This window comes from Pseudorasbora parva, chromosome 18 (genome assembly GCF_024679245.1).
Source record: "Pseudorasbora parva isolate DD20220531a chromosome 18, ASM2467924v1, whole genome shotgun sequence".
NCBI lineage: Eukaryota > Metazoa > Chordata > Actinopteri > Cypriniformes > Gobionidae > Pseudorasbora > Pseudorasbora parva.
In genome coordinates, this window is record NC_090189.1 from 18,012,477 (window position 1) to 18,039,630 (window position 27,154).

The following is a 27,154-nucleotide window of genomic DNA, read 5'->3' on the forward strand; positions in this document are numbered from 1 at the left end:
TATTTTAATAAAGGTTGTCGAATCTCAAAAAATGTTCTTTGTATTAACTCATATTTTTAATTTCAATGAACTTTAATTTCAATTATTATTATTTTTTAAGGCAACCAGGTAACTTTTTTTTTTTTAAATAATTTTTACAGTGTATATATAGACTGCCATTTTTAAAACAGTCTTAAATAATTAGTTTTCCAAAGGCAATCACTCAGAACTTGCAGTGAATTTTAGTATTATTTTCTTATATCTCACATTTCTTTCAAATCACACTCTCAAATGTGCTTAGAAAGGCAAATGCATACCACACGAGGAAAAACGACAAAACATATATAGTGTATTTAATATGATGTTTATTGAGCAAATGCTGCTGAGAAATTCATTCAGATGAACAAAGACATGGGACTGCAAACGGTAGCACCTCATTAACGGTAAGTAGTTGAATTCAAGTCAATCCTATGCATACAAGAATGTATGTGCGCATTGACAGGGTTATTTTCAAATGCACTCATCAGGTAAACATAACTGACAACGGTAAAAAGCATGTTTAAGGCTAAGAGTTTCTTAGTTGCGTTATGTACTGAGTGTATATGACCATGGGCTATTTGTACCATCGTCTGCGTCCTTTTTTTTTGTTCTTTTTTTATTAACATTTTTGGCTCAGTTGGTGTCCTCGCGATAATATTTATAAGGCTACTTTGTCTGAAGAAAGTATCTCTACGACCATTGTTACCCTAACTTGAAGCATATGTCATTCCCCACTCTGCGAGTATTTTATATTACTGTCATACATAGGGTGGTTTTTTTCTATCTCAAAGAACGAGGAGCGCACTCCCCCTGAGCTGGCATGCAGATGCCACATTCAAGTGACCGCCCCCCTCCCCCAAGTATTGCAGTTTGAACAAAAGTGAAAAGTGAGTCCCCCGGTGTCCCGGACCGCATACGCAGCAGAACCCATTTAAAGCTGTCACTCAACATGCATTTTTTAGCTTGCCGCATCTTGTGGCTTCTCTCTATGCTTTGTTTTAGTGTGGTTAATGTTATTAAGTACATCTGTTGAGCTTTATGATTTCTTTGTTATGTTCGTTTTGTGTTGATTGCTTGAATGCTTCCTCCTCGGTTCCTCTTCGGTCGGCTATAGCTGTATGCTCGGGTCTAATCTGCTTCGGTGGCCTTCTGGGCCTTCTCCACGGTTTTGGAGACCACCTTCTCCTGGACGGTCTCCTCCACCTCATCTCCTTTCTCAGTGACGGTAACAGTTTTTGTGACTTGTTTGACTCCACCTTCCCCAGTCGTGATGGTCTCCACCGTCTTGGTGATGACCACCCTCTGGCTCGATTCATCTTTGGTTGGGCTCTCGTCCACTCCGTTGGAGATCACGTCCTTCTTATCGGACTCTTTCTTCTCATCTTTCTTGCCCATGTCTCCATTCACGGTTGCCTCTTTCTTTTTCTCTTCAGGCTTTTTCTCTGGTTCACTCTTTTTCTCATCTGCTGGCTTTGGTGAATCTTCTTTAGCTTCAGCTTTCGGTGGTTCTGACTTTGGGGCCTCTTTCTTGGGTGGTTCTGCTTTAGGTTCCTCTTTCTTTGGACTCTCAGTCTTGGGAGACTCAATTTTGGGGGCTTCCTTTTTTGGAGTCTCTGTCTTGGGTGTCTCCTTTGGGCTTTCAGGCTTTGGACTCTCACTCTTTGGACTCTCACTCTTTGGAGATTCTGGTTTGGATTCTGTCACAGTTGCATTGTCTTTTTCAGATTTAGGCTCTTCCTTCTCCTCTTTTCCCTTCTTGTCTTCCTTTGTCGTTTCTGCTTTCTTAGGCTGCTCCTTTGCTTCAGCTTCTTTTTCATCTGTTGATCCTTTGTCGCTACCCGCATCTGCCTCATCTTTTTCATCACCTTCTTCTTCTCCTTCTTCTTCTCCTCCGCTGGTCTGCTTCTCTTCTGCTTTTTCACTCTCAGGTGAGGCCTTTGCTTTGGGTGACTTAGTGTCTTCTGCTTCGTCCTCTGCAACGTCCTCTTTCGCGTCTTCCTCACCCTCCTTTTCCTCCTCTCCTTTCTCTTCCTCCTCATCACCCTTTCCAGCTTCTTCTTCTTGTTCTTCCTCACCTCCCTCTTTCTCTCCCTCCTCTTCATCCTCAGCAGGGGCTCCGGAGGCTACTTTGGCTTGGGTTGAGGCAACCACCTCCTCCTCCTCTCCTTCTTCTTTCTCCTCACCTTTACCTTCCTCTCCTTTCTCTCCTTCCTCATCACCACCTTCTTCACCCTCAGCCTCTCCCTCCTCCTCTCCTTCATCTTCCACTTTAGCAGCTGAGAACTCCTCCGCCATCTCAGCCAAAGCCTCATCCAACTCAGACTTCTCATCCTCCACCCTCGTCTCCTCGATGATCTCCTCCACAAACTTGTGTTGCACTTTTAGTTTAGGCGGCTCACTTTTGACCTTGGGGCCTTTGGTGACGGTCTGGCGATATGGAAAAGTGCTAAAGTGGCTCTCCTCTCCTTCAAGAAGTTTTCTACATAAAAATGAAAGGCATAAAAGGAGATACAATTGTGATTTAGGCTATTCTAAATTGATCTGAAACAATTGTTTTTATTGCTATAAAATTGGTTAAAATGTAAATAATTGCAGCTTCTTTAATAATATAAGATATACTCTTGTTTTACATATTTGTATTGTTAAATGAAATATTTAAATAGCTACTAAATTATTACTTGTTAAACTAAATATTAAATATAATAATAACAATACATATTTATCAAAATTATTAATAAATATTACTCAAAAATGTGAATAAGAAAATATTATATCATACCAATACATATTAGTCATTATTATTATTAATACAAATTAATTATATTGATAATATAATTAATATACTAATATTAATAAGTCAAATAAATGGTATTTACACCATACTCATTTGCTAAATTGATCACAATCTTACCTGTATGCTGCAATCTCTATATCTAGTGCCATTTTGACATTCAGGAGGTCCTGGTATTCACGAAGATGCCGTGCCATCTCCCATTTCGTGCTCTTGAGTTCATTTTCCAGCTGGTGGATGGTTTCCTAATGAGTCAGACAAAATATTGTGACAGCTTAGTGAAATCAATCTGTTGCTGAAGAAAAACAAGCAGTCATATTCTCAAGATAATCATTTGTTTATGCATATTCCTCACATGCTCTCACTGCACCAATTCAACTAAAATATAATTCATTCAGTATCATTGTATAGCTTCAAGGACAACCAAAAGGTGCATTGAGTTTATGTGCATGAGGTGATTCCAGGACACCAATGAGCGAACCCTGCCTCTGCTCTGACTCAGCAAAGAGCGAGGAGAGACTGCATTGTGGGTGTCTGCCTCTCCTTAACCCTTTCTAACACCATTCCACTGCACCTATGATGTAATGAAGCATCATATGCAAATCCTCTGGTGAATGTCCAGTCTGTTTCTCTGCTTTCCATATGCAATAGTGAGTTCATAATAAATATCATTCAACAGCCATGCAGACTTAACTGTGACATGAGGAGAGCTGCAACACATTTCAAAAGTCGAAGTGATTTATGAGTACAACTGCAGCAAAGGCTGGAACCATTGTCCACCACAACACTCAGAGTGGTCAAACAATATTAGTTTTTCAATGGCATATATTCTTAAATTAAGTAACATTATTTTACATAGTAAACAAAAAACACTATTAGATGTGGTAATTGTTTGATAAAGTTTTTTAGTGCACTTTAAAGCATTTAAAAGCACACATACACATTTGGGGAATTGCATATTAAACCCCCTTTTTGTTTAAATGCCAAAATGAAATGTGATACTAGAGATGCTTAAAGTGATTATGTACCTGAAGGCTGGCAAGGTCATTGTTGTGTCGGTCCTCTATGTCGTTGAGCTGCCTCTCCAGAGAATCTTTGGTTCCTCGGACAGACTCCAACTCGATGGTTTTGGACTGTAACTGGCGGCGATAGTCTCCGATCTCGTCCCTTGCGGATTTGATGGCGCTTTTATTTTGCTCAGCGGCCTCGGTGAGTTTCGAGTAGCGGCACATGAACCAGTCTTCCACCTGCTGGAGGTTTTGCGTCGAGTGGCCCTCCAGCTGCGAGCGAATCTCGCGCAGCGCTTCGGTGATATCCGCTTTCTGGTAGTCCCTCTTCTCCACAGTGATCTGCGACGCCTGCACCTGCGCTAACAGATCGCTGATCTCCTCTTGGTGGTTGTTGCGGATAAACGCGATCTCGTCCTGCAGGGACTGCACTTTCTTCTCCAACTCTGCTTTGACGAGTGCTGAGTCACCCATGTCCTTCTTCAGGGCACGGAGGATCGCTTCTGTCTCTTCCCTGATGCGGGCTTCCTCGTCGAATCGGTCCCTGAGGCGCTGGATGTCTACCTCAATGTGGTCGGTGTCCAGTTGGATCTGCGCCTTCTCGTGGTGGATCTGCTCCAGCATGGAGCGCAACTCCTGCAGCTCTTGGTCGTAAAGTTCGCCCAGCTGAGACTGCGACACTTGCTTCTGCCGCAGTGCCTGGATCTCCGCCTCGATCTGCTTGTTCTGCTGCTCCAGAAAGTGCACCTTGTCGATGTAGCCCGCGAAGCGGTCGTTGAGTCCCTGGAGTTGTTCCTTCTCATTGGAGCGCTTGTAGTCTCCATTGTGGATGGAGGTCTGAGTGAAATCAAGGCTGTCAGTGGCGCTCAGAACTGTGGAGCCGTAAGTTCGCGCCACCGGGACGTTGAAGGTCCTCTTGTAGGAGGAGGAGCTCGGGCTTGGCCGCGACCAGGTCTGGGAGCGGAACCCGCTGGAGGGGCTCGAATAGCTCGTCCTGGTGTCCATTACCCTCCGGTAGGGACTTCCTATAGTGTCTATCGAATAACTCATCCGGACAGACGGGGTGTGAACGTGCAGATGAACAGAAGTGTGAGGTAAAGTAGTGTATAGGTGTAGCGTGTGTGGCTCTCTCAGCGCTGGGTAGCAGCTCTACCTGCCTTTATATACTCCAGGCTCTGTTGCGAAAAAGCTCAGGCTTGTTTTGACTGGACCATTGATCCGACGAGGTGGGAGGGTCCTGCTTGCTACACTTATCTTTATCAGTAGGCTAGCCTTCTCTGCTTCCTATAGTCACACATACCGAGTGCATGGGTGGCTCGTGAAATATAAATATAACTTTCAAAAAATATTTTCTCTGCTAAAAATGTCCTAAAAATTACTTTTAAAGACTTTTTAAGCACTAAATGCTTGTGATATGTTGTGGTGTTTATTATCCAGACCTGTAATAAAGTGATAAACTATGTGTAAGCCCATAGGCTACTTTTGTTTATTTGCTATATTCGCTGTACATGTAGCGCACTAAACTTGTGTAAAACATAACCCATAGCCTAATTTTAAGACGCTCCCAGCTCCCTATAACCAACCTGTCCGTTAATGCACCCTAAACCTCCATAATTTGGTTGTGAAACGTTTAAAAGAACAAACTCTTACAGAATGTAATAACAGATACGTTGTTTTTTCGACATATTTACAATGCTATATCACGTCTTATTAGAGTTACATTGGACGTGACATTATTGGTACTTGGCTAGAGTCTGATCACGCGCAGCCCAATCACTGACTGAGCGTCCAGAGTCAGCACCAAGGACAGCGGCCCGTACCTCAGACAGATTCAAGGGCATTTAGCTGGGGTGTGCAACTGCTAACTAACATGAAATGACTATTCTCGGTAGCACTTTATTTTTAGGTGATGCAGGTACACATGTTGCACACAGTAAATAATGCACAATTTCAAGTAACTAACCCCAAACCAAACCCTAACCCACCTTATAGTAAGTACATATTACTCAGCACTTTTTTGTGTAAATACATTGTAACGTCACTCTTATCCCTTTATAAATATTATTTATTTATTATTTATTACAAGGCTTTACCCTAATTTGTGTGAAAATATTAAGTTTAATTATTTCTAAGAGAAACTTTGAGCAGGCATTTGTTTTTCAATGCGCTTTGCACTCTGAAAAAAAAAAGATTTGACTTAAAAAATGAAGGCAACAGTTTGCATGGCTTTTTGATCTCGATTCATTATAAATAAATGATCTATTTATGACCTAGTAATAATACCTATTTAGATGAAGTATAATGAGACAAAAATTGCAGCTTTATGATATACTTGCTAAAACTTCAGTAGTAAGTAAATACAAAAACTACAAAATCAAAGAAGAAGAAAAATACAGCAATTACAGGGATAGTTCACCCAAAAATGAAAATGTGATGTTTATCTGCTTACCCCCAGGGCATACAAGATGTAGGTGTGTTTGTTTCTTCAGTAGAACACAAATTAAGATTTTTAGCTCCAACAGTTGCTCCTATAATGCATGTCAATGGGGTCTAATTCTAATTAGAGTAAACATTTAAGTAAACATGCTATTTAAATGAGCAATTACTTGATCTAAGTGTCATTCTTTCTGCATGATGTGTGCAACTTAAAATTGTATAGCATCATTTCTTCAGCACTGAGAATAAAGTATGATGTATTAATTTAAAATAAATTCATTTTATTGACATATAGATAATACATGATTATATATTGGCATATACTTTTATTGTGTCATCCCTAAAGTTATGAAGCACCGCTCCTCTGCTGCAAAGCTTCATTTGCTGCGCATTAGTGCAGTTCTTACTTAGGCTTTTTGTGCTGGTTGACGAATGACTTCTTTTCTATTAACCAGAATCCTGCCTTTTCAGAATAGACGAAGTATGCAAGTCATGCATTGAACTGGGACGTGTCAGAGAGTGCTGACTTCCTCTAACAGAGCACCTGCTATGCATACAAACCTCTCTAAACCTTATTTGATTCACATGGCAGGGATTTGATTTTTTTTTTATTATTGACGTATGACTCATCTGCTGATCTGATCTCAAGAGAAAAAACGAACAGAAGGGCTGTCAACAGGCACGTAACATGCCAAAGATGTGCATTGTTTCAAAGATACTTTAAGAACGCACAACCCGAGAGTGTTGAGATTGTAACTGATTGATCCAGAACAGCAGTTGCTATAGATAATTCAACCAAAGTGCCTCATTCAGAGTTTCACAGTGCTGAAAGTCACTCTGACCACACGGACATCTTGCATTAGCAATTGCTAATTTCCTCTATTTCCCATCGCTCAGCAGAGTTTAATCATATCACCATGAATTCCAAATGATTCATTGTAATGCTCCAAGTCATTCCTATTGAACCATGAGAGGACAATGAATTTGTCCCTCTGAGGAGACTAAAAGGAGATATTTCCAATTAACTGTAGGCCTTATTCTATTTGCTTTGTCATTGGATTTGCTGCGTCTGAGCACCGGAGCCAGATTTAGCCTGTGTGCAGTCATGCAGAGCAGCAGAAGAAAACCTCATGCACTCAATGACCTTATGTCTCTGCTGTCCACTCTGCATGTCCAGCTCTGAGTGAAGACCATCCCTTTTAAATGTGCAAATCATCCCTGAGGAGCGGGCGCCTGTCGCTCAAGGTGCTTTTGTGGCCATGCAGAGCAGTGCGGTTTAAAATTCAATGCAGGCCACCAGTAATACTGCAGAGCACGCCCTTACAGTGCCAGCCTACTGTGATGCTTTGTTGGAGATCCAGCTATAATGTGACGATATCACGGCCAGTGTACTCACAATCAGTATGACTGGGGTGAGGCACGTACGCAGGGAGAGAAGTCTGTGATTTATTAATAAAGTATGCATGGGGGAGGAGGGGTTATGCGGCGTAATGCTGGAGGCAGACGCTCATGTAAGTGACTTTCAATAAAAAGATGTCTGCCAAGAACAGAAATGTAAATGTAACGAGGATCTTTTAAAATAAGTTTGGTGCAAAACAAAAAGAAAAAAAAGTGCATTCAAAAATGTGGGTTGCAAGATAAGCTCTGGTACAAATGCAGAGTAGCGGTGCATGAAGACTTGATGCTGATTCAAATCTCCGGAGGATACTGTTGTTAAATCAGCCCTGAAGGGATTCTTTTGCTCCCCTGATGAGACTGGATGACTCAGCAGTAATCTGTAGACAATGTGAGAAGTGCTTTCTACCCGAAAGCATTTGGAAACACTTCGATCTGCGTAAATCATGACTCCTTGAAGGTCCTACCTATGACTTCAACTAAACATTTTTCATTCCTTGCCTTCTCAGTTTTTTTCTGCCAGCCATGTTTTATTCATTCTTCAGAGTTAGAGAGTGGGTTAATGCATGTGTGGGAATGTGTGTGTGTAAGATATAGAGAGACCCCTGCTGGTCTCTTTTTTAGCTGTGATTTATGGCCGTATTCTCATCATCCCCCTCCCGAGGTGGTTAGCAGAAGGAAGATGTCGGGAGTCAGCATATCGATGAGGAAGCAGAAAGCAGCATCATATGAGCAGAGAGCCTTAACGATCTGTGTCATGGACAAAATCCAACCCTCATTAGACACTCCTACAACATGTGAATTTACTCATGTAATCAATGCACTTGAGAGTTGTCAAAAAAGGGCTTCGATATCATATCTCCGTACAGTCTGCAAGAGTAAAACTGCAGTAGATGTTAAAAGGATCATGAGTAATATACTGTAAACATAGGAGTCTGATAATAGCATATTTTCATATGCATTACTGTTCAAAAGTTTAATAATTAATATTATAAATGTCTAATATATTCTGTTAAGTTATGTCTACACAATATAGTACTGTATTTATTTTCTTATTTGTTATCTCTTTTTTTTATTGATTCATTTATAAGAAAATAAAAACTTTTTTCTCTAAATATTTCCATAGACCCCCTACCACATGGCCAGATATGGCTGCCTTCAAAATCGCATATTCTCTTGAGTAGATAATTATTTTGAATAAGTACTTTGTGAGTTCTATATATAATGTGTGTATGAATGAAATCTGGACGGACTACTTTCACCATGTTATCATTAACATGTGACCTACCAGTATCAGTTGTGTCGCTTCATTGTCATTCACAAATCCTCTCCCATGGGCTCTTTATGACTACTATGAATTCAGATATACTTTGTCACAAACTGTTTTTCACTTATTATATTGTAGGGAAGCACCCACTTTTAAATAGGACACTATTTCAGGGAATAGCCATGTAGTGGTAACCATAGTGAACATTATTGAGTGTACTCATTCAATCCCATAGAGAACAGTAATGATGAGTGTACAACTCAACAGCTGAGAATACCTATAATGCACTGTGAAGAGTCATGCCAAATGAATTCCTGTGTCTCGCCAGATGTTGCCCACAGCAGAATCATCCATCCATTTTCTGAACCGCTGGTCCAATGTGGGTTCACTGTAAAAAAAACATTGTTGGTTTAACTTAAAAAAGTAAGTAACCTGCTTGTCTTAAAATTGGGAGTTTTTTAAATAAAAATATTGAGTTAATACAATGAAGGAAATTGGCTTAATAAATAGAAACTCAAAATATTATTGTATCTGAACCATATAAAATTTTGATAAATCTAAATCTTTTTGGCATGTTTCACTGCGTCATCACAAATAAAACACACACAATCACCAAATATGCTTACAAAATCTTTTAATTATATTTGAATAAAGGTTTTCGATTCTCAAAAATGTTCATGTATTTACTCAAATTTTAAATTTCAATGAACTCAAAATTTTAAGGCAACCAGGTAACTTATTTTTTTACAGTATAATATCATACAGGTGTACATTCCTTTCAAAAGTTCAACTACTGGAAAACTACTGGAGCTGCCAGTTTGATAAGTTTCAAAAGACTATTTAACAGCAAGCACAAACTTTGAATATCAATAGTCTCTGAATTTGCTCACTCGTTTTTAATCACTTTTTCCAAGAGGACTACATTAGTGGACTAATGTAGGGAATAGTGTATGAGTAGCCTGACAAGCCAGACCCACATCAAGATGTTTGGTCTGGAAACTCACCATAGACAGGGCTCAATCCGAGGGGCGGGATAAACGGCTGTCTTTCAAACTCCCTCTGCACGCGATAGGATAGCGCTACACCAACCAGAGCAACGAAGGTGAAACACAGCTTGTTGATAGATTAAACATTCACTGTATCCGGTCGGCTAAACTCAGAACACATCTTCCCTTTTTACTGTTTTTTTCAACTGCTTACACACATTTTCCAAAGGTTTCCTCTTTTTTTCAAAACTTAACACACAAATTCAAGAATTCCACACACAAGATGCAAAATGTCTCACATCTCTTTCAAAATGAAACAACACAGTCAAAATATCACAAACATATTTCAAAAGCAAACATTTGTCTTACGTTGTAAACACCTTTACCATAATGTTGTATTTTACGTCATATACACTATATTATGTCATATACACACTGTTATTCAAAACCTAAAGCTCTTCTTTTACAGTTTTTCTCAATTGCTAAAACACTAAAACCCATCGGCTGAACAAATTTCTCAGTTGCCTGAACTCATTTAGCTAATTGTGCAGTCTGTTGTCAATACCTTAAACCATTTCACATCATAAAACACAATTTGCAAATCTCACTTAGACTTTTCAGCAAATCTCTAAACACATTCTCATTGTCAAGACACATACTGCTCTCTAATGCACATGCCATTCATACGGGTTAACACAAGTGGCAACAATCAAATACAAATGGAGAACACAATGTCATTGATTGAACACAACCACTCAAAACTGATTTAACCTGTTTCAAATGATGAGACAACCAATATAAGTACAGTGCATTGTAGGCTGTATACTGTACAATTAACAAATCTTATTGCCCTGAACATGTTGCTTTCCATTTGTTTACAGTACTGACTGCTCAATAGATTTTGACTGGTTGCAGATTCATATCAACAAAGGACAAGTTTGTGAGATGCAGAGTACAGTACTGTAAAAATCAGCCTAATCTAATGAAAATGCATATCTATAGCACAAATTGTATTTATCGTGCGATTTATATGCCAAAATGAGTTTTTATGAGCATATGTTACGCAGTTTTCGTGTGCATATGATATGTCCTTTATATTGTGTTATGTGCACGTACTCCAAACAACTCAACCTACCCAATGGGGTGACAATGCAAATCATATGCACATAAAAAATAATTGTGCCGTATAAATCGCACAATAAATACAATTTGTGATGTATATGCATTTCATGAGAATGAGTTGGTAAAAATAGGGCTACAAGCAAGAGGAAGAACAAAAAATTGCAAAGCAAAGCAGAGTAGCAATAATTTCTGACCAATTTTGAGCTACTATGATGAAACATGTTTTCATTCATCACAAGACAACGACAAAAATATGAAATTTGTTTTAAGATTAAAAATGTACTTCTGCCTGAGAACTATGTTTTGAACAATGTGTTTTCTATTTTTTGCTGTATTGTTTACTGATTGCTTGATAGTGTTTATCATTTTGATCACTTTGTTTATGATTTGAGAGCAGTGTTTGATTTTGAACACAGGTAAAACTGTTTTGAGGCGAAAGTTTCATTTTGCAAGAGAAGTCAGAGGTTTTGTGAATAGTGCTTGAAGAGGAGGTTTTGTGTTTAATGGTTTCAGAAAATGGAGCAAGGTTTCAGAAATAGTGTTTTAGCAATAGAGAAAAACTGTAAAAGCTCACACGTACATGAATGAATGTAATTGGGAGAGAGCTGTTGAATATATAAAGTAAAAACAAAAGCAAAATTGAAACCAAAACTTTTATTTATGTTTTTATTTATTTTTTGCTCTTTGTGGTTGTAAATGTAGTATTAGTGTACACAGTTTAAAAAACAAAAACAAAAAAAACATCAAAAACATATCAAAAATATGTAGTGTTGTAGCATGTAGTGTAAAACCAAACATAATGTGTGTGCTTGCATGTGGAGATGGTTGGGTGTATCTAGGCTCCATCTCTCCTCCGGGCTGGGTCCGGCCACAATACTTCAGCCACGTCACATGCTATATTCTCTCTTGCCAGACACCGTGGAAAGAACCTTCTTGTATGGCGTATCCAACCTTGGATGGAGGCAGCATCAATGTCTCCACATGTCTCCTCCATTGTCCAAAAGCTATTACTTGACCTTTGGCCTATTTATAGGCCACTGCTAAAGTTATGATTGGTTGTTGTTAAGTAAAGCAACAAGTGTTTGCACATGTGAGGAGTTAGTGTGAGGCACTGATGAATTAGTGTGACATTTTGATTGGTTGTGTTTATAAAAGGAAATCAAGAAACTTCCTGTCAGATTTTTGTGTGTTGCCTAGAAAATTGTGTGTTGTGTTTTGCAAAAAGTGTTTAATGAAATTGAAAACTGAGTAAAAGGCCAAAAATTAGTGTATGGTTTTGCAGATTTAGTGTGTGGTTCTGGTGTTTGAGTGTCAGGTTTTAAAAATTGTGTGACAAGTAACAATTTTGTGTGTAAGCAGTTGAAAAAAACTGTAAGAAATAAGAATGACTTCAGTGCCGTTCTTTGTTCTTTTCTCAGAGAAAAGCTTAACTCCAAGTCTTCCAGAATCGCAGTCAAAGCTGATTCGAAAGACCGCCAGTTTCTGTGTTTAGAAGCACACAAACGCAACTCGGCTGTCGTCATTATGACCGCGCCCGCCGACTCTATACATGATGTGATTGGCCCATCCAGATTGAGAGGAATACAGCTCAGAAGGGTATTGAGATTTCCTAGACGACACTTGCGGGCAGATTAAATTTGCTGCCGCTAGGGTGCGTCTAGTATGAGGGCATAGGGGCAAAAACTGGGAATTTTCTGAAAGCTTCATGTCGTACCAAGAGACTGCTGAAGATGTTAAAATTTCTGTAATTTTGAGATGACAAAACGTGATGTTCTTCCACAAAAAAATAGCAGCATGCAAGTTTGGAACAACACGAGGGTGAGTAAATGATGACAATCTTTTTATCAGTTGCATACAGTGGTGTTCAGTGTTTTCATTTTTATTTTATTTTTTAAATATTTAAATCAAATGCAAGTTCCTGTCCCAGTTAGTTCACCCAAAAATGAAAATTCTGTCAATAATTACCCTCGTGTCGTTCGACACCCATAAGACCTCTGTTCATCTTCAAAACACAAATTAAGATAGTTTTGTTGAAATCCGATGGCTCAGAAAGGCCTCCATTGACACGAATGTCCTTTCCTCTCTCAAGACCCATTAAAGGCACTAAAGATGTCGTAACAAATCCCATCTCACTAGTGGCTCTACAAACATTTTATGAAGCAACGAGAATAGTTTTTGTGCGCAAAAAAATGCCTAAATAATGACTTATATAGTGATGGAACAAAAGTTTCGAACCGTTATGAATCAGTGTATCGCCAATGTCACGTGATTTCAACAGTTCGGCAGTTTGACATGCGAGCCAAATCATGAATCAATAAGCTGATTCATAACGGCTCGAACTTTGTTTTGAAATCGGCCCATCACTATATTAGTCGTTTAGTTTTTTTTTGCGCTCAAAACTATTCTTGTTGCTTCATAAAATGATTGTAGATCCACTGTAGTGAGACTGGGTTTGTAACGACATCTTTAGTGCCTTTTATGGGTCTTGAGAGAGGAAATGACATTAGTGTCAATGGAGGCCTTTCTGAGCCATTGGATTTCAACAAAACTATCTTAATTTGTGTTTTGAAGATGAACAGAGGTCTTAAGGTAGTCGAACAACATCAAAAACAACATTTTCATTTTTGGGTGAACTAACCCTTTAATGTCGTCACAAAATGTTGAGACCAAATAGAATTCTATTTTGTATATTTACCTTAGCTGTGTAATTAGTGCTATTTATTAAAACCAAGTAAATCTTATGAAGTTTATTTTTATGTATTTTTACAATTAGTCCAAAATAATAACTAAAGGCAATACAAATTTAAGGAATACATTTTATTTTTAACATTTATGTTTAGCTGTTCTTTTTAATAGTCAATTCATTCATTCATGTCATCGAGCTCAGTAAAGATGGGTCACAGACTGGTCATCACATCCAATCATAGCACGATGGAGGCATTGGCTTATGTGACTTTCCCCCATTCATTCTCAACTACCCCCCACCAAACCCAATAGGGGCTCTGATCTCAATGAAAACTCATTGGGGTCAGGGATGGCAAGAGAGACGCGGACTCCCATTGGAACATTACCTGCTGAATCACTGCTGAACTGTTACTTTAGGAAAACAAGTGATTTGTACTCTTTTAATAGCGCATTTTGTAATATTTGCATTGTTTTATTTTTATAATATGGTTTGATTTCTCATCCAATTTTAAGGAGGTACTGCCTCCCTTCCACTTCGGAGGAAACACTTGTTTTTTATGTATAGGTGAGCTGTTCCTTTAAACGAAGCAGAGGTGGTGAGATTCTGACAGTCATTATTACCACTCTATCCTTGAACATCAGCTCTCTCTCTCGCTCTCTCTCTCTCTCTCTCTCTCTCTCTCTCTCTCTCTCTCTCTCTCTCTCTCTCTCTCTCTCTCTCTCTCTCTCTCTCTCTCTCTCCTTCCCACTCTCCCACTCTATCTTGCACCTGGGTGTCACAAAGCCAAACAGATTTGTTAAATCTGAAGGCTTGCTCAAACTTCACAGGAGGGGGTTTTCTATTGGGCTAAAATGATGACAGGAGAAACTGTGTGTTCATTTAGCTTACCCCCAGGAGCGCGAATGACTAGTTGCAGTTTTCTTCAGTTATTGAACGCACTCCCTGACCCCATGCCTCCAATAGACGAGTAGCTCAAATCTACTATCTCTGCATTTCAAAGGGTAATGCAGAACCCTGGAAAATCACTCAAGAGAAAAAAAATATAACAAAACTTTGCTTTAGTGTTGCTTTTTAAAGACTCAACGAGTCATCATTGTTTATCCAGCATAGAAAAGAAAGGGGTTAAACTTCACTTTTCAAATTTCAAATGAACTTTAACAAATTAGATAACAAACAAATTTTAAATTAAATTACCGTTCAAAAGTTTGGGGTCAATGAGATTTTTAAACGTTTTAAGGCGTTTCTTATGCTCACTAAGGCTGCATTTTGATAGTCATATTGTAAACTATTTTATATTTTAATATGTTTTTTAATATGTTTTAAAATGTATTCCTGTGATGGGAAATCTTCAGGGTCATGTGATCTGTCATCTTTGCTTTCTTATATTCACAACATCTTTACTTTTACAGCAAATGATAGATTTGAGAGATTGGATTGTGGCTGTGTTTCAGGGTTGTCCAACTCTTACATAGGGGGGCATTAGTCTGTAGGCTGAGTCCCATCTCCCTCACAGGACATCATCAGGTTGGAGGAGGTGATGTGATGATGTCATAGAGTAAGCTTGGGGTGTGTGTATGGATAGGAAAGGGAGGGGTTGCCCATGCAGGATACGCAGTTTATCTGCAATGCATCAGCAGCTTCCTCTTGAGTTTTTCTATTCCTCTCTTTCTGATTATCACTTGAGCTATTGATAATGCGACAAAAAGCAATATTACAATTAACAAACACAAATCCGCATATTTGTATCACATTTGCAATTGTTTAGCATCTTATCTTATTTGTGTCCCTAAGTTAGCCCGCTTTGTGGGTGGATCCCTCCATCATGTGATCTAACTAACCAATCCAAACCCGAGTCCTTCATCAGGTGAGAGCGTTCGAGGAGTGTCATCGCATCACTGATGTCTGTGTCGACAAATTGTCTCTCTCAGGGGACAGGGAAGGAGACTGCTTACCCTTCATAGATTAGATTAGCCAACAAAAGATGACTTTCAGCAGAAAAGAACCAGGATGCATGTACACTTGCATGGACCCGCAATCTCTTGCTAACAAGTCTATTTTATCCCTGTAATGTATATGCAGCCAATGATACTGTAACTGTGTTGTTTGATTGCACCTACATTTTCATCCCCTCTCTAATATGACTGCAGTAGCTAAACGTATACACTGCTCAGTCATCGTGTCAGAAGACTGTGGAGTGCTTGCTTTACATTTTGACAAAATGATTTTACCCAGCAGTTTATAACAAATGACAGCAATAAACAATGATATATAAAAGGAAGTCTACAATATTAAAGTCCTCTGTGCTCTGAGATGTCTATCCTCAAAATTGCATGCTGCTGTTGTGCCTATTGCTGTGGTTGTGTGTGGAGTTATTCCCACTGGGACTATGGGCCAATCCTTTTGAGAATTTTATTATGCAGAACTAGTTCTTAGTTCTAAAAATATAGATCTGAGAGATGGATTTGTTGAATCATTTGCATTGCAGTCTTTTCCTTTGCCATCCTCTCTTTCAAATGTATTTATATTATTATTTTAAGTCTCTTATGCTCACCAAGGCTGCATTTATTTGATCCTAAATATAATAAAACTATGCAAGAAATATCTCATTGAGGGGACACATCCTCAGTGTTGTATCCTGGGATCATTGGGTGTTTTGGGTCTCGCAACGTCATACACCCTCGCCCAGGCGACCCAGCCGGGGTTGTTCAAGCCCTGACTTGTGTCCCGGATCAACCAAAGCCACTTTGTGGCCTTCTCTGCGGCTTCTCTTGCAGATTGAATGACCCTATTTTTGACCGCCCCTGTAAATCCCAAACGACAGAGGACTTTGCAATATGAACATCCCTTAAAGCCTCTACAGCGGACTTCTATAGGCTCTCAGCCTCTCTCCCTGCACTCCCCCACCAGTTCCAGTGCTGGTACTTAGCGTGTTTCCTCTCATTGGCTTCCTCAATATGCTCTTCCCAGGGCACCGTAAGTTCCAGAATGATTAGATATTTGGAAACCGCAGAGGTAACTGTCATGTCTGGGCGGAGGTTTGTTGTTACAATGTGCTGAGGGAACCTTAGCTGTTTTCCCAGGTCGATAAAGAATAATTAACAGTAATTTCACGAGTTCACACTTGCATATAATTTATAGAGAGTAAATTTAAAATTGTGTATTTGGCGTTCTGTCCGGGGGGAGGGCTTCGAGCCCGAACCCAGAGTACCCCCTACACTGTAAAAAAAAATCAGGTCTCCAATTGAACATTTTTCAAGTGACTGATCACATCTAAATTGTTCAGTTGGTCGAATTGAATATCTGTGAATTAAATTGCATCAGTTCACAGAATTTCAATTCAGCCAACTGAAAAATGTGATCAGTCACTATAGAACATTTTCAGTTGGAGCCATTTTTTATTTATTTATTTTTTTACATTATATGTAAGTGGTTTAGAACTAAAAATAGAGCAAAATGTAAAGAATAGGTGGTGGAGGGATGCTGATAAACTGTCAACAAAGTGGAGGTAAGACGGCTACGTATATAAACACCTCTTTTGTTGATTAGCTGAGTACTCTCCACCTGTGTCAGTTATCTGAACATGCTACTCCTGAACCTTGTTTAATAAAAACAAGTATTCTTTTTATTTAATGCAATGTTTTTCTATTTTAATGTTTAAAATGTAATTCATTCCTGTGACGGCAAAGCTGAATTTTCAGCAGTCATTACTCCAGTCTTCAGTGTCACATGATCCTTCAGAAATCATTATTGATTTACCCATAGGAGATTTATACAGGTGGAGCTGGGGAAGGTGGAAGGTTGGTGAAAGCGTGCTTCAACTGCTACAGCAAATGCTGTCAGTGTTTCAAATCCTTCAGTGTTTGAAGGTTGAGCTGCCAGCTCATTGGCGATACAGCATGAACCAATCAGCTGTGCCTATAGAGAATGATGAGTTAAGGACATTTCATGATAGAGCTTTGTATTTCTTCTTATTATGAACGTTGAATAAAGTTGTGCTGATTAAAATTTTTGTGGAATAGAAAGTTCAAAGGAAAATGTTTTTTTGAAATACAATTATTTATTTTTAATAATATAAAAGTCTTCACTGTCACTTTTGATAAATTATATGTGTCCTTCCTGAATAAAAGTATTAATAAAAAAAGAGTAATTCCATTTTACAAATTATAGTTCCCTTTCAGGGGAACTCCCGTTGCATCGAAAGACGCTTATGGGAACGCTTGCGTGATGAAGTCATGAAGCACATGTGAAATCAGTCCAATAGTGTGAGGGCACGTCAGAGGCGGTGACGTCACCAGGAAGTATAAAGCCTGCCCAAAACACAACCGCGCTAGCTTCTGTTGTCTTCAGTAGCGCTTTGTGATCAGTGAAAAAACAGTGTTTTGATAGTTAGTAAAGTAACTCTTATTCAACACTATGGCGGAAAAGCAGCAGTTTAGAGTGTGTGTGCACCCTTGCCCTCGCTTCCTTTCGGGTGGGGACACACATAGTCTTTGCGTTGCTTGTTTGGGAGAGGAGCATGCACGGTCAGCGCTCGAGGGCGCTGGCTGTGGGCACTGCGAAGCGCTTCCTTTACGGACGCTCCGATCCCGCCTGGCGTTCTTTCGCGAGGACGTTCGGGCTCGCGTTCCCCGGGGCTCTGGTCCCGCTGCTGCCGAGGCACAGCGGCGATTACAGTCCTGGGGTTCGCAAGTGGATCTATCAGCGGGGATAGAGACGGGCCCAGCCTTATCTCTTCCCTCACCTGATAGATCCAGTGCCTTTTCTCTGGGGTTGGAAGCACGCACTGCGGTTACTTCCACCCCGAGGGAGGCACCTCTGATGCAGCTCTCCAGTTCTGAGGAGCTGGAGAGTGTTAGTGTCAGAGAAGTAGAGGATCCGCCTCCTCAATCACAAGCATTTGAAGAGCTAGTTGAGGTTGTGACTCGGGCTGTGGAGAGATTAAACATTGACTGGCCCGCAGACAGGCAGGACGTTCGTTCAAAAAGCAAGTTGGACGAACGGTTTTTGCCAACCCGGTTGCCAGCCTCAACGCCGGGGTCTACCATTTTTCCCTGATCTTCACACCGAGGTGTCAAGATCATGGGAAAAACCGGTTTCATATAGGGTGTATAGTGCACAAACATCACACTATTCCACTATAATGAATTATAAAGAGCACGGTTATGGGGAGATGCCTAAAATAGAAGATAATTTAGCAAGCTATTTATCCCCTGAGTCGGCATCTTCCCTAAAGGCCCCGGCATTACCCACTAAGCCAGTACGCACCACCTCTGCCTTAGTGGGTAAAGCTTATTCAGCGTCTGGTCAGGCAGCGGCATGTTTACACACGATGTCGCTGCTACAAGCCTACCAGGCTGAATTACTGAGCGATGTGGATGAGGGCGGGGGTATTGGGCCCGAAGTAGTGTGTGAGCTACGTCGGGCCACAGATTTGTCTCTCAGGGCCGCCAAGGAGACGGCCAAATCTATTGGTCGCTCTATGGCAGCCTTGGTGGCTACTGAGAGACACCTCTGGCTGAATTTGAGCTCTATTAAGGAGAAAGATAAGAATTTTCTGATGGACGCGCCCATGTCTCCTTCGGGCCTGTTTGGCAACACTGTAAACACGGTTGTCGACAGGTTCCAGGAGGCATCCAAACAAGCGGTAGCGTTCCAGAAACTCCTCCCCCGCCGCTCACATTTCACTGGGGCTGCTGAGCACAGAGAGCAGCCCCAAACATCAAAAGCTGGCTCTTCATACCGTGCCACACAAAAGCAGAGTGTGGCTTCTCGTGCTCCCCCTCAAAAAGATTGGGGACAGGGGAAGCGCAGTCTGCCGCAGCCTTCGAGGGGTAAGACGGATCTACGGACCGTCATTGCGTCCAAGAAGGCTGCTAAAAAGAAGTCCTGACGCCCGAGGGGTCAGGATTATGGGGGCGTTCTCCCCCGAAGGGAGGCAGAGTACACCTCATTATACGGTGCCTGTCTCCCTTCGGCGCCCTCCGGGGGCCGTTCTGCCAACCCTGCCACCTCTGGTGTTACAGGGCGCAGCAGTCTCCGACGAGCGTGCGTCCCAGGGTCCACCCCGAAAGGTAGTGGTCCTGGGGAACACGCCCCCTCCAAGGAGGGTCCTAGAGCAGCCAGTTCAGGTGTTCCCTGCCGGTTCGCCGTTACAGGGCGCCGTCCTGGCAGCTCAACAGAAACCAGAAGCCATTCTCGAGAGGATGGTACCTCTAAAAAATTTTTTGGCGGCGTGGAAGCTACTGCCAAATATTTCTCGTTGGGTCCTGCATACGATAGAGAAAGGGTATCAGATACAGTTCGGGTCTCGCCCGCCCAGGTTTTCGGGGGTCTTACCTACTGTGGTGGGCCCCGAGCAGGTTCTGGTAATGGAGCTAGAAGTGGAAGCCCTGTTAGAGAAAGGGGCCATAGAATATGTACCTCACTCAGACAGGGAAGCCGGCGTTTACAGCCGGTACTTCATAGTTCCGAAGAAGGGTGGGGGTCTGCGTCCCATTTTGGATCTTCGGGTGCTGAACGAGGCGGTCATGCAACTGAAATTCAAGATGTTAACCCTGAGACAAATCGTGCCACAGATCAGATCCGAGGATTGGTTTGTCACGATAGATCTCAAGGACGCATATTTCCATATATCCATCCTTCAATATCACAGGAAGTACCTGAGGTTTGCTTTCGGGGGGAAAGCGTACCAATACAGGGTGCTTCCATTCGGTCTAGCACTTTCACCCCGCACTTTCACGAAATGCGTAGATGCAGCCCTGGCGCCTCTGCGTCTCCAGGGGATTCGCATTATGAATTACATCGACGATTGGTTGATTTTAGCGCATTCGCATCAGGTAGCGGTTCGGCATCGAGATGTCGTTCTCGCTCATATGAAGGAGCTGGGTTTGCGGCTGAACCCCAAGAAGAGTGTGCTTTCTCCACTTCAGAGGACCACCTTTCTGGGAGTGGTGTGGGACTCGGTGCTGATGCAGGCACGCCTGTCACCAGCACGCATAGAATCCATACTGTCAGCAGTAAAGAAAGTAAAACTAGGCCAGTCACTTACTGTAAAACAATTTCAAAGAGTGTTGGGTCTCATGGCAGCAGCATCCAACGTGATACCTCTAGGACTGCTGTACATGAGACCCCTACAGTTGTGGCTCAGAACCAAGGGGTTTTCCCCGAGGGGCAACCCCTTTCGCATGATCAGGGTCACGCGGCGCTGCTTACGGGCCCTGTCTATGTGGAAAAAACCTTGGTTTCTGGCCCTAGGTCCGGTGTTAGGGGCTTCTGGTCGTCGCAGGATGCTAACGACAGATGCCTCTCTCACGGGGTGGGGAGCGGTCCTGGAGGGTCGCTCGACTCAAGGTCTGTGGGGGGACCGTCATCTCTCATGGCACATCAATCGCCTGGAGATGTTGGCGGTCTTTCTTGCCCTCAGGAATTTCCTCACAGACCTCAGGGGCCAGCACGTGCTAGTCCGCACGGACAACACGGCAGTGGTAGCCTATATAAATCACCAGGGGGGTCTGCGTTCACGTCCGCTATGCAAGCTGGCACGCCAGATCCTCCTATGGTCTCAGGGGAAGTTTCTCTCTATCAGAGCGGCTTATATTCCTGGGGTCCAGAATATAGGAGCGGACACACTGTCGAGGGGTTGAGGCCCGGGGAATGGAGGCTCCACCCCGACGTGGTGGAGCAGATTTGGAGAGAGTTTGGCCAGGCCCAAGTGGATCTGTTTGCGTCTCGAGAGACGTCTCACTGTCCACTCTGGTTTTCCCTCACGCATCCAGCTCCGCTGGGGGTGGATGCCATGGTACAGGCGTGGCCGAGGCTGCGTCTGTATGCTTTTCCCCCGGTCGCTCTACTCCCGGAAGTTCTAGAGATAATTCGCAGGGACCAGGTGCGCCTTATTCTAGTAGCCCCGCGTTGGCCGGGCAGGGTTTGGTTCCCCAATATAGTGTCTCTCCTCGATGGGCATCCACTTCAGTTGCCAGTCAGGAGGGACCTCCTGTCCCAAGCAGGGGGATCAATATTTCATCCCCGTCCAGAATTATGGAACCTGTGGGCGTGGCCTCTGAAGGGGCCCAGCTCATGAGTTCGGGTCTCTCTACCAATGTGGTAGAGACCATTCTGCACTCTAGGGCTCCCTGCACGAGGAAGCTCTATGCCCTGAAGTGGACGGTGTTCACTTCCTGGTGTAGGAACCGTCACCAAGATCCAGTTCACTGCCCTCTGGGTACAGTGCTGGAGTTCCTGCAGGAACGGTTTGATGCAGGTCTTTCCCCCTCCACCTTAAAGGTGTACGTGGCGGCTATTGGTGCTTACCACACTCCTCTGGGTGGTATGTCGGTGGGTAAAGATCCACTGGTGTCTCGTTTCCTTCGTGGTACTCTTAGGCTGAGGCCTGTAGTTCGCACTAGGGTGCCGGCTTGGGACCTGGGAACGGTCCTCCAGGGCCTCTCCCAGGCTCCCTTTGAGCCTTTGGAGGAGGTTCAAGACAAGTTTGTTACGCTAAAGGCGTTATTCCTTCTCGCTATTTCTTCTCTTAAAAGGATAGGAGATCTTCAAGCTCTGTCAGTGGCACCCTCGTGCTTGGAATTTGCACCTGGCATGGTCAAGGCCTTCCTTCATCCTAGGCCAGGTTATGTTCCTAAGGTCCCTACTCATGTAGCTAGATCTATTGTACTGCAGGCCTTCTGCCCTCCACCTTTTCTCAATCCGGACCAGGAGAACAGTAATTTGCTTTGCCCAGTTAGGGCTTTAGATGCTTACGTCCACAGAGCTGCCTTGTGGCGTAAGACTGACCAACTGTTTGTGTGCTTTGGGCCCCCAAACAGGGGAGCACCGGCATCTAAGCAAAGAATGAGCAAGTGGGTGGTTGAGACTATCTCACTGGCTTATGAGTCGGTCGGACGGCCTTCCCCCTTGGCCGTCCGGTCTCACTCTACGAGGAGTATGGCGGCCTCTAAGGCTCTTATTTCAGGAGTGGCCCTTCAAGACGTTTGTGATGCGGCGGGCTGGTCCTCACCGCACACATTCGTTAGGTTTTACTCTCTGGACCTAGACTCTACTCCAGGGTCTGGGGTCTTGTCTCTCTAAGTGCTGTTTTCTGCACACTGGACAGGCACGTCTCGCTATGGTGGCGTTGGTATGACGTTCCCATAAGCGTCTTTCGATGCAACGGGAGTTCCCCTGAAAGGGAACGCCTCGGTTACGACTGTAACCTCGGTTCCCTGAAGGGGGAACGAGCGTTGCATCGTACTGCCATATCTCCTACATGCCTGTCAAAGCACTACTTCAGACTTCGAAGCTAGCGCGGTTGTGTTTTGGGCAGGCTTTATACTTCCTGGTGACGTGACCGCCTCTGACGTGCCCTCACACTATTGGACTGATTTCACATGTGCTTCATGACTTCATCACGCAAGCGTTCCCATAAGCGTCTTTCGATGCAACGCTCGTTCCCCCTTCAGGGAACCGAGGTTACAGTCGTAACCGAGGCGTTTCTTTCGAAGGCTTAATTGTGTTTGTAGGGTGCACTGTAACGTGTTCATGCTTCATTTGAAAAAAAAAAAAGATCTTTCAACAATGAATAATCAAAGAATAATTTACAATAATTCCAAGTTCGCTGTTGAGATTTTAAAACATTAAAACATTAGGTGTTTGTCGGATAACGTTAAGTTATGAGTAAATGACCATTTAACAAACTGGTTTGCCGAGCCAAACAGTGTTGTCATTTGTTTACTTCCTTGCTACAACGAACAATTAACAATACAAACTATTACAAGAAAACACATCGACGAAAAATAAATTACACTTACAGGTTGTGGCCTGTGAACAGCTTCTGTTTTTAAAGTTGGAACTGCTCCATCTTTCAGGACAAGCCGTTGTGCGAATCCTGCATTTAACTCACAAAGATTGTGAGCTTTCCTCCGTAAAATGTGCAGCACAGAGAACGAGATTTGGGTAAGAATTATGAGGGACCGAGTAAAAAATGTATTTTAACCATTGATCCCTAACTCCTTCATCCCTAGGAAGGCTGAACAAAGTGGACCTGCAATGCGGATGAAAATAACAGCGTTTTATTTGCATTGTGACAACAACACTCCAGACTATAACACAACAACTCTTCTCCATGGCCTCACCCCCCTTATTTAATATTCTCAGAGGAGTGGTTTATGTAAATATTGGGACTGGTGATGTTAGCAACCCTGGAGGAATGTCTGTAGTCCTTAGAAATGGATTTTTTTTTTAAAGCAAATATCTCCCTTTGCTTCGAACTTTGAATGTTGTAACTTTGCAGATGTTGTTTTGCTATAACAGCTACATTACACACTAGCTAAAGTGAGAAAAGTGAAATTGTGTTTTACCACCCCTTTAAAGCAGCACTTGGCTACTTTTGTTCTCGGGGTCCCCCTACAGTTTGGAAAAAATAATGTCCTCAACTACTGTCGTAAGATCTGTCTTCATCCCAGGTAACGTTACAGTCAGTGGCATGTTTCAGCATGTCATATGAATATAATTTCATGGGTTTTATTTTTTTCAAACGCCAAATAATCACGATGCTCACGTTTACAAGCCAGCGTCATTATAGTAGTTTATTGGTTACCGTTTTACAGAATCTATATGATACTTCAGTTCAATGTTTGAGTGGTAGGTAATCACCGTAACAAGCATGACAGCATCAGTCGGGCACGCCTCCTTCAGCTCACGCCAACGAGCAAATGCTGGTCACATGTTGATCCTCGTCCTGCCTTTAATCCCATCACTTTTTCGTTTCCTCTTATTGCTTTCCTCCAACAAAACCTTTTCTCTCTTATTTGTCTCTGCTGCTTCGGACATGACTATATTATCCGACGAACAAAGTCGGGCTCGCACGTCCGAATTTAAGGAAGTGTGGGTGTTGGTGGAAGTGACGTATATGCCGTAAAGCAGTCGAATTTTGTAGTTCTTTTTGTTCTCGGGTTACTACCCGAAACCCGAAGTTTAAAAGTACGATTAAAAATGATACAGACCCCATCAGGCTATGGCAGACGTGTCATTCAACCTATTGTAAGTCGATTTATCGTCACAAGAGTCTTAAAAAATATATTATGAAGGTTGAAAAGTTACCTAGTGCTGCTTTAAAAAAATAAGATGAGCAATAAACAGGAATTGATTATAGATAAAATAAGCAAAACTTTCACAATGCAGTAAAAGCTGCATCTGGCACAAACAAGGTATAGGGTAGTTTACCCAAAAATCTTGTCATGATTTACTCACTTTAATGTTTTTCCAAGTTTCTTTTTTCTGTTGAACACAAAAAATTAAATTTTAAATGTAATTTTGGGTGAACCATCCATTTAACACCAAGGGATCAAAAAAGGGCTATAAGGCTCAGTTAGCCCCTGAATGTAACTAAACCATTAAAAAAACATCTTTCTCCATTGATGGTAATTGGAAAGCAGCCACCTTGTATTCTAATTCTAATAAAATATTTTTTAAAGGTAACTTATTGCATATTTCATTATAAAATATTAGATGTTCTGGCATGTTTTGTAACATACTGAAATGTTACCCTGCAACTTTAAATGACCATGTTATCGATTCAACTACTCTTTACAACTGTAACTCCAATAAAATGCTGAAAAACAGCTGAATATGTTCATTTCCGATTTTCAGTGTAGGGCTACTGTTCACTGTAACTGTAATATGAGGCCATGTTTTTATTTATTTTGCATCAAATAACCCATGAAATAGTGTAATTAGAGAAGGGCAACATATAGCAAGTACTTCACCTGCTTGTCAGAGCTGCTATCCCTACCAGGATCAAGTTCAATACACTTGTCCCAGCAGACGGCCCACGACAAGCTCCCCGATGCTTAGAAATGCGACTCATCCACTCCGAATGACCACCGCTGCACGTCTTGTTATTCTTGGCATGGGCCAGAGCCTCACTGACTGCTCTACCAAATTGCTTGTACACTAAGATTCATAATTAATTATCCTGAGTAAACTATTGATTATATAATATAGTCAATTTGTTCAACCCATTAGTAAACCACAAAGGAAGGCACAATAAAATGGTGGGGACCATAAATCTTTCACTCTTTTGTTTTAAATGGGTGAGGGGTCCAATGCCTCTGCCGACTGCAAGCAGACTTAAATATATAAAGCAGGTAATCATCCAAACAATAAAACATAAGATAATCGATTCTAGCTTTACACCAAATGCATATAAATTATTCTTTATACCACAAACATTTATGTCAATAATAAGAGGGTGCGTGATCCATATTAATAAAAGTCTCAATCTTGGACTTTAGCCTACAACACTCTCACTAATTCAATTATGAAATAATCAATCCACAGAGACATGTACATTCTTTTATATTCTGAAGCTAGCATGCAACTTGTTAATAAGTAGAAGAAAATGAGTTTGAGGACTGAACTAATTTAGGACAGAACCCTGTAATATATATCAAAAATATAGACACATACAGACTTTCAGAAAACAACTGGCCTGATCATAGATATATATTATGTAAATGCCTAATTTGACCGAGCCAAACAGATGATACTGATGATAACAAACAGAATCACTGAAGGAACGAGTCACAATTTCTAAGTCACCATGATGGAGATCAGTATTTGCTTTAGTTGGGCTCTTGAATTTATAACATTAAGTTTTGTCTGGCTGCTTTAAAGTAGCCATACAAGTCCAGAGATAATGTAATCATGTGTTGTTGGTTATGTTTTGGCATAATCATCATGGGCTGAATCAATGGTATCATTTAAGTTTTACTTTTTCTTTGAGTTAGGTTTACTTTATGGGTTACAGCATCCCTGGGGCTAGTTGCATAAACTTAGTCACTATGTTAAGACTGTGTCTTAAGCACTAATTTGTCCAACTAGCAATTAGTCAAAATGTAATCATTCTTACTTTTCTAATTCAAATTGAACAGATCTAACATTTTATGTTAGCCTAGAAATCGCACCCTAGCGGCAGAAAATCGAATCTGCCGCGAGTGTCGTCTAGCAACTCTCAATACACTTCTGAGCTGTAAAAGCCAAACTCTGGTTGGGCCAATCATGTTGTGTATAGAGTCGGTGGGTGGGACTTAACATAATGACGGCTGAGTTGCGCTTGCATGCTTCTAGTAAACACAGAAACTGGCGAACGGCGGTCTTTCAAATTAGCTTTGACCATGACTCTGGAAGACTTGGAGTTAAGCTTTTCTCTGAGAAAAGAACAAAGAACGGCACTGAAGTCATTCTTAAAAAGGGAAGATGTGTTCTGAGTTTTGCCGACCAGATATGCCGACCAGCAGAATCTGTCAACGAGCTCTGCTTCACCTTCGTTGCTCTGTCCAGTGGACACGCCCCCAGCGTTTGAGAGCAGAGAATACTGCTCACATCTCTTTATTTTATTAACTTGGCGACTTTTATTATCATTCAAATTTGGCTGGGTGGTTAATAACATAT

At 41.7% G+C, this 27,154-nt stretch overlaps 1 protein-coding gene across 1 annotated transcript; it reads right to left on the minus strand.

The window, feature by feature from the left end:
- Window positions 1-327: 327 nt before the first annotated feature.
- nefma (neurofilament medium chain a) lies at window positions 328-4,968 on the minus strand. Its single transcript, XM_067423615.1, has 3 exons — window positions 3,838-4,968; window positions 2,930-3,054; window positions 328-2,497 (listed from the first exon to the last, which is right to left on the minus strand). The coding sequence occupies exons 1-3, from the start codon at window positions 4,864-4,866 to the stop codon at window positions 1,147-1,149; spliced, it is 2,505 nt and encodes an 834-aa protein (XP_067279716.1). The 5' UTR covers window positions 4,867-4,968; the 3' UTR covers window positions 328-1,146.
- Window positions 4,969-27,154: the final 22,186 nt, after the last annotated feature.

Coding starts and splice junctions, on each gene's coding strand:
- nefma (XM_067423615.1), bottom strand. CDS start 4,866: ATGAGTTATTCGATAGACACTATAGGAAGTCCCTACCGGAGGGTAATG. Junction 3,055..3,837: donor ATGACCTTGCCAGCCTTCAG/GTACATAATCAC, acceptor CTGACTCATTAG/GAAACCATCCACCAGCTGGA. Junction 2,498..2,929: donor ATAGAGATTGCAGCATACAG/GTAAGATTGTGA, acceptor ATTTTTATGTAG/AAAACTTCTTGAAGGAGAGG.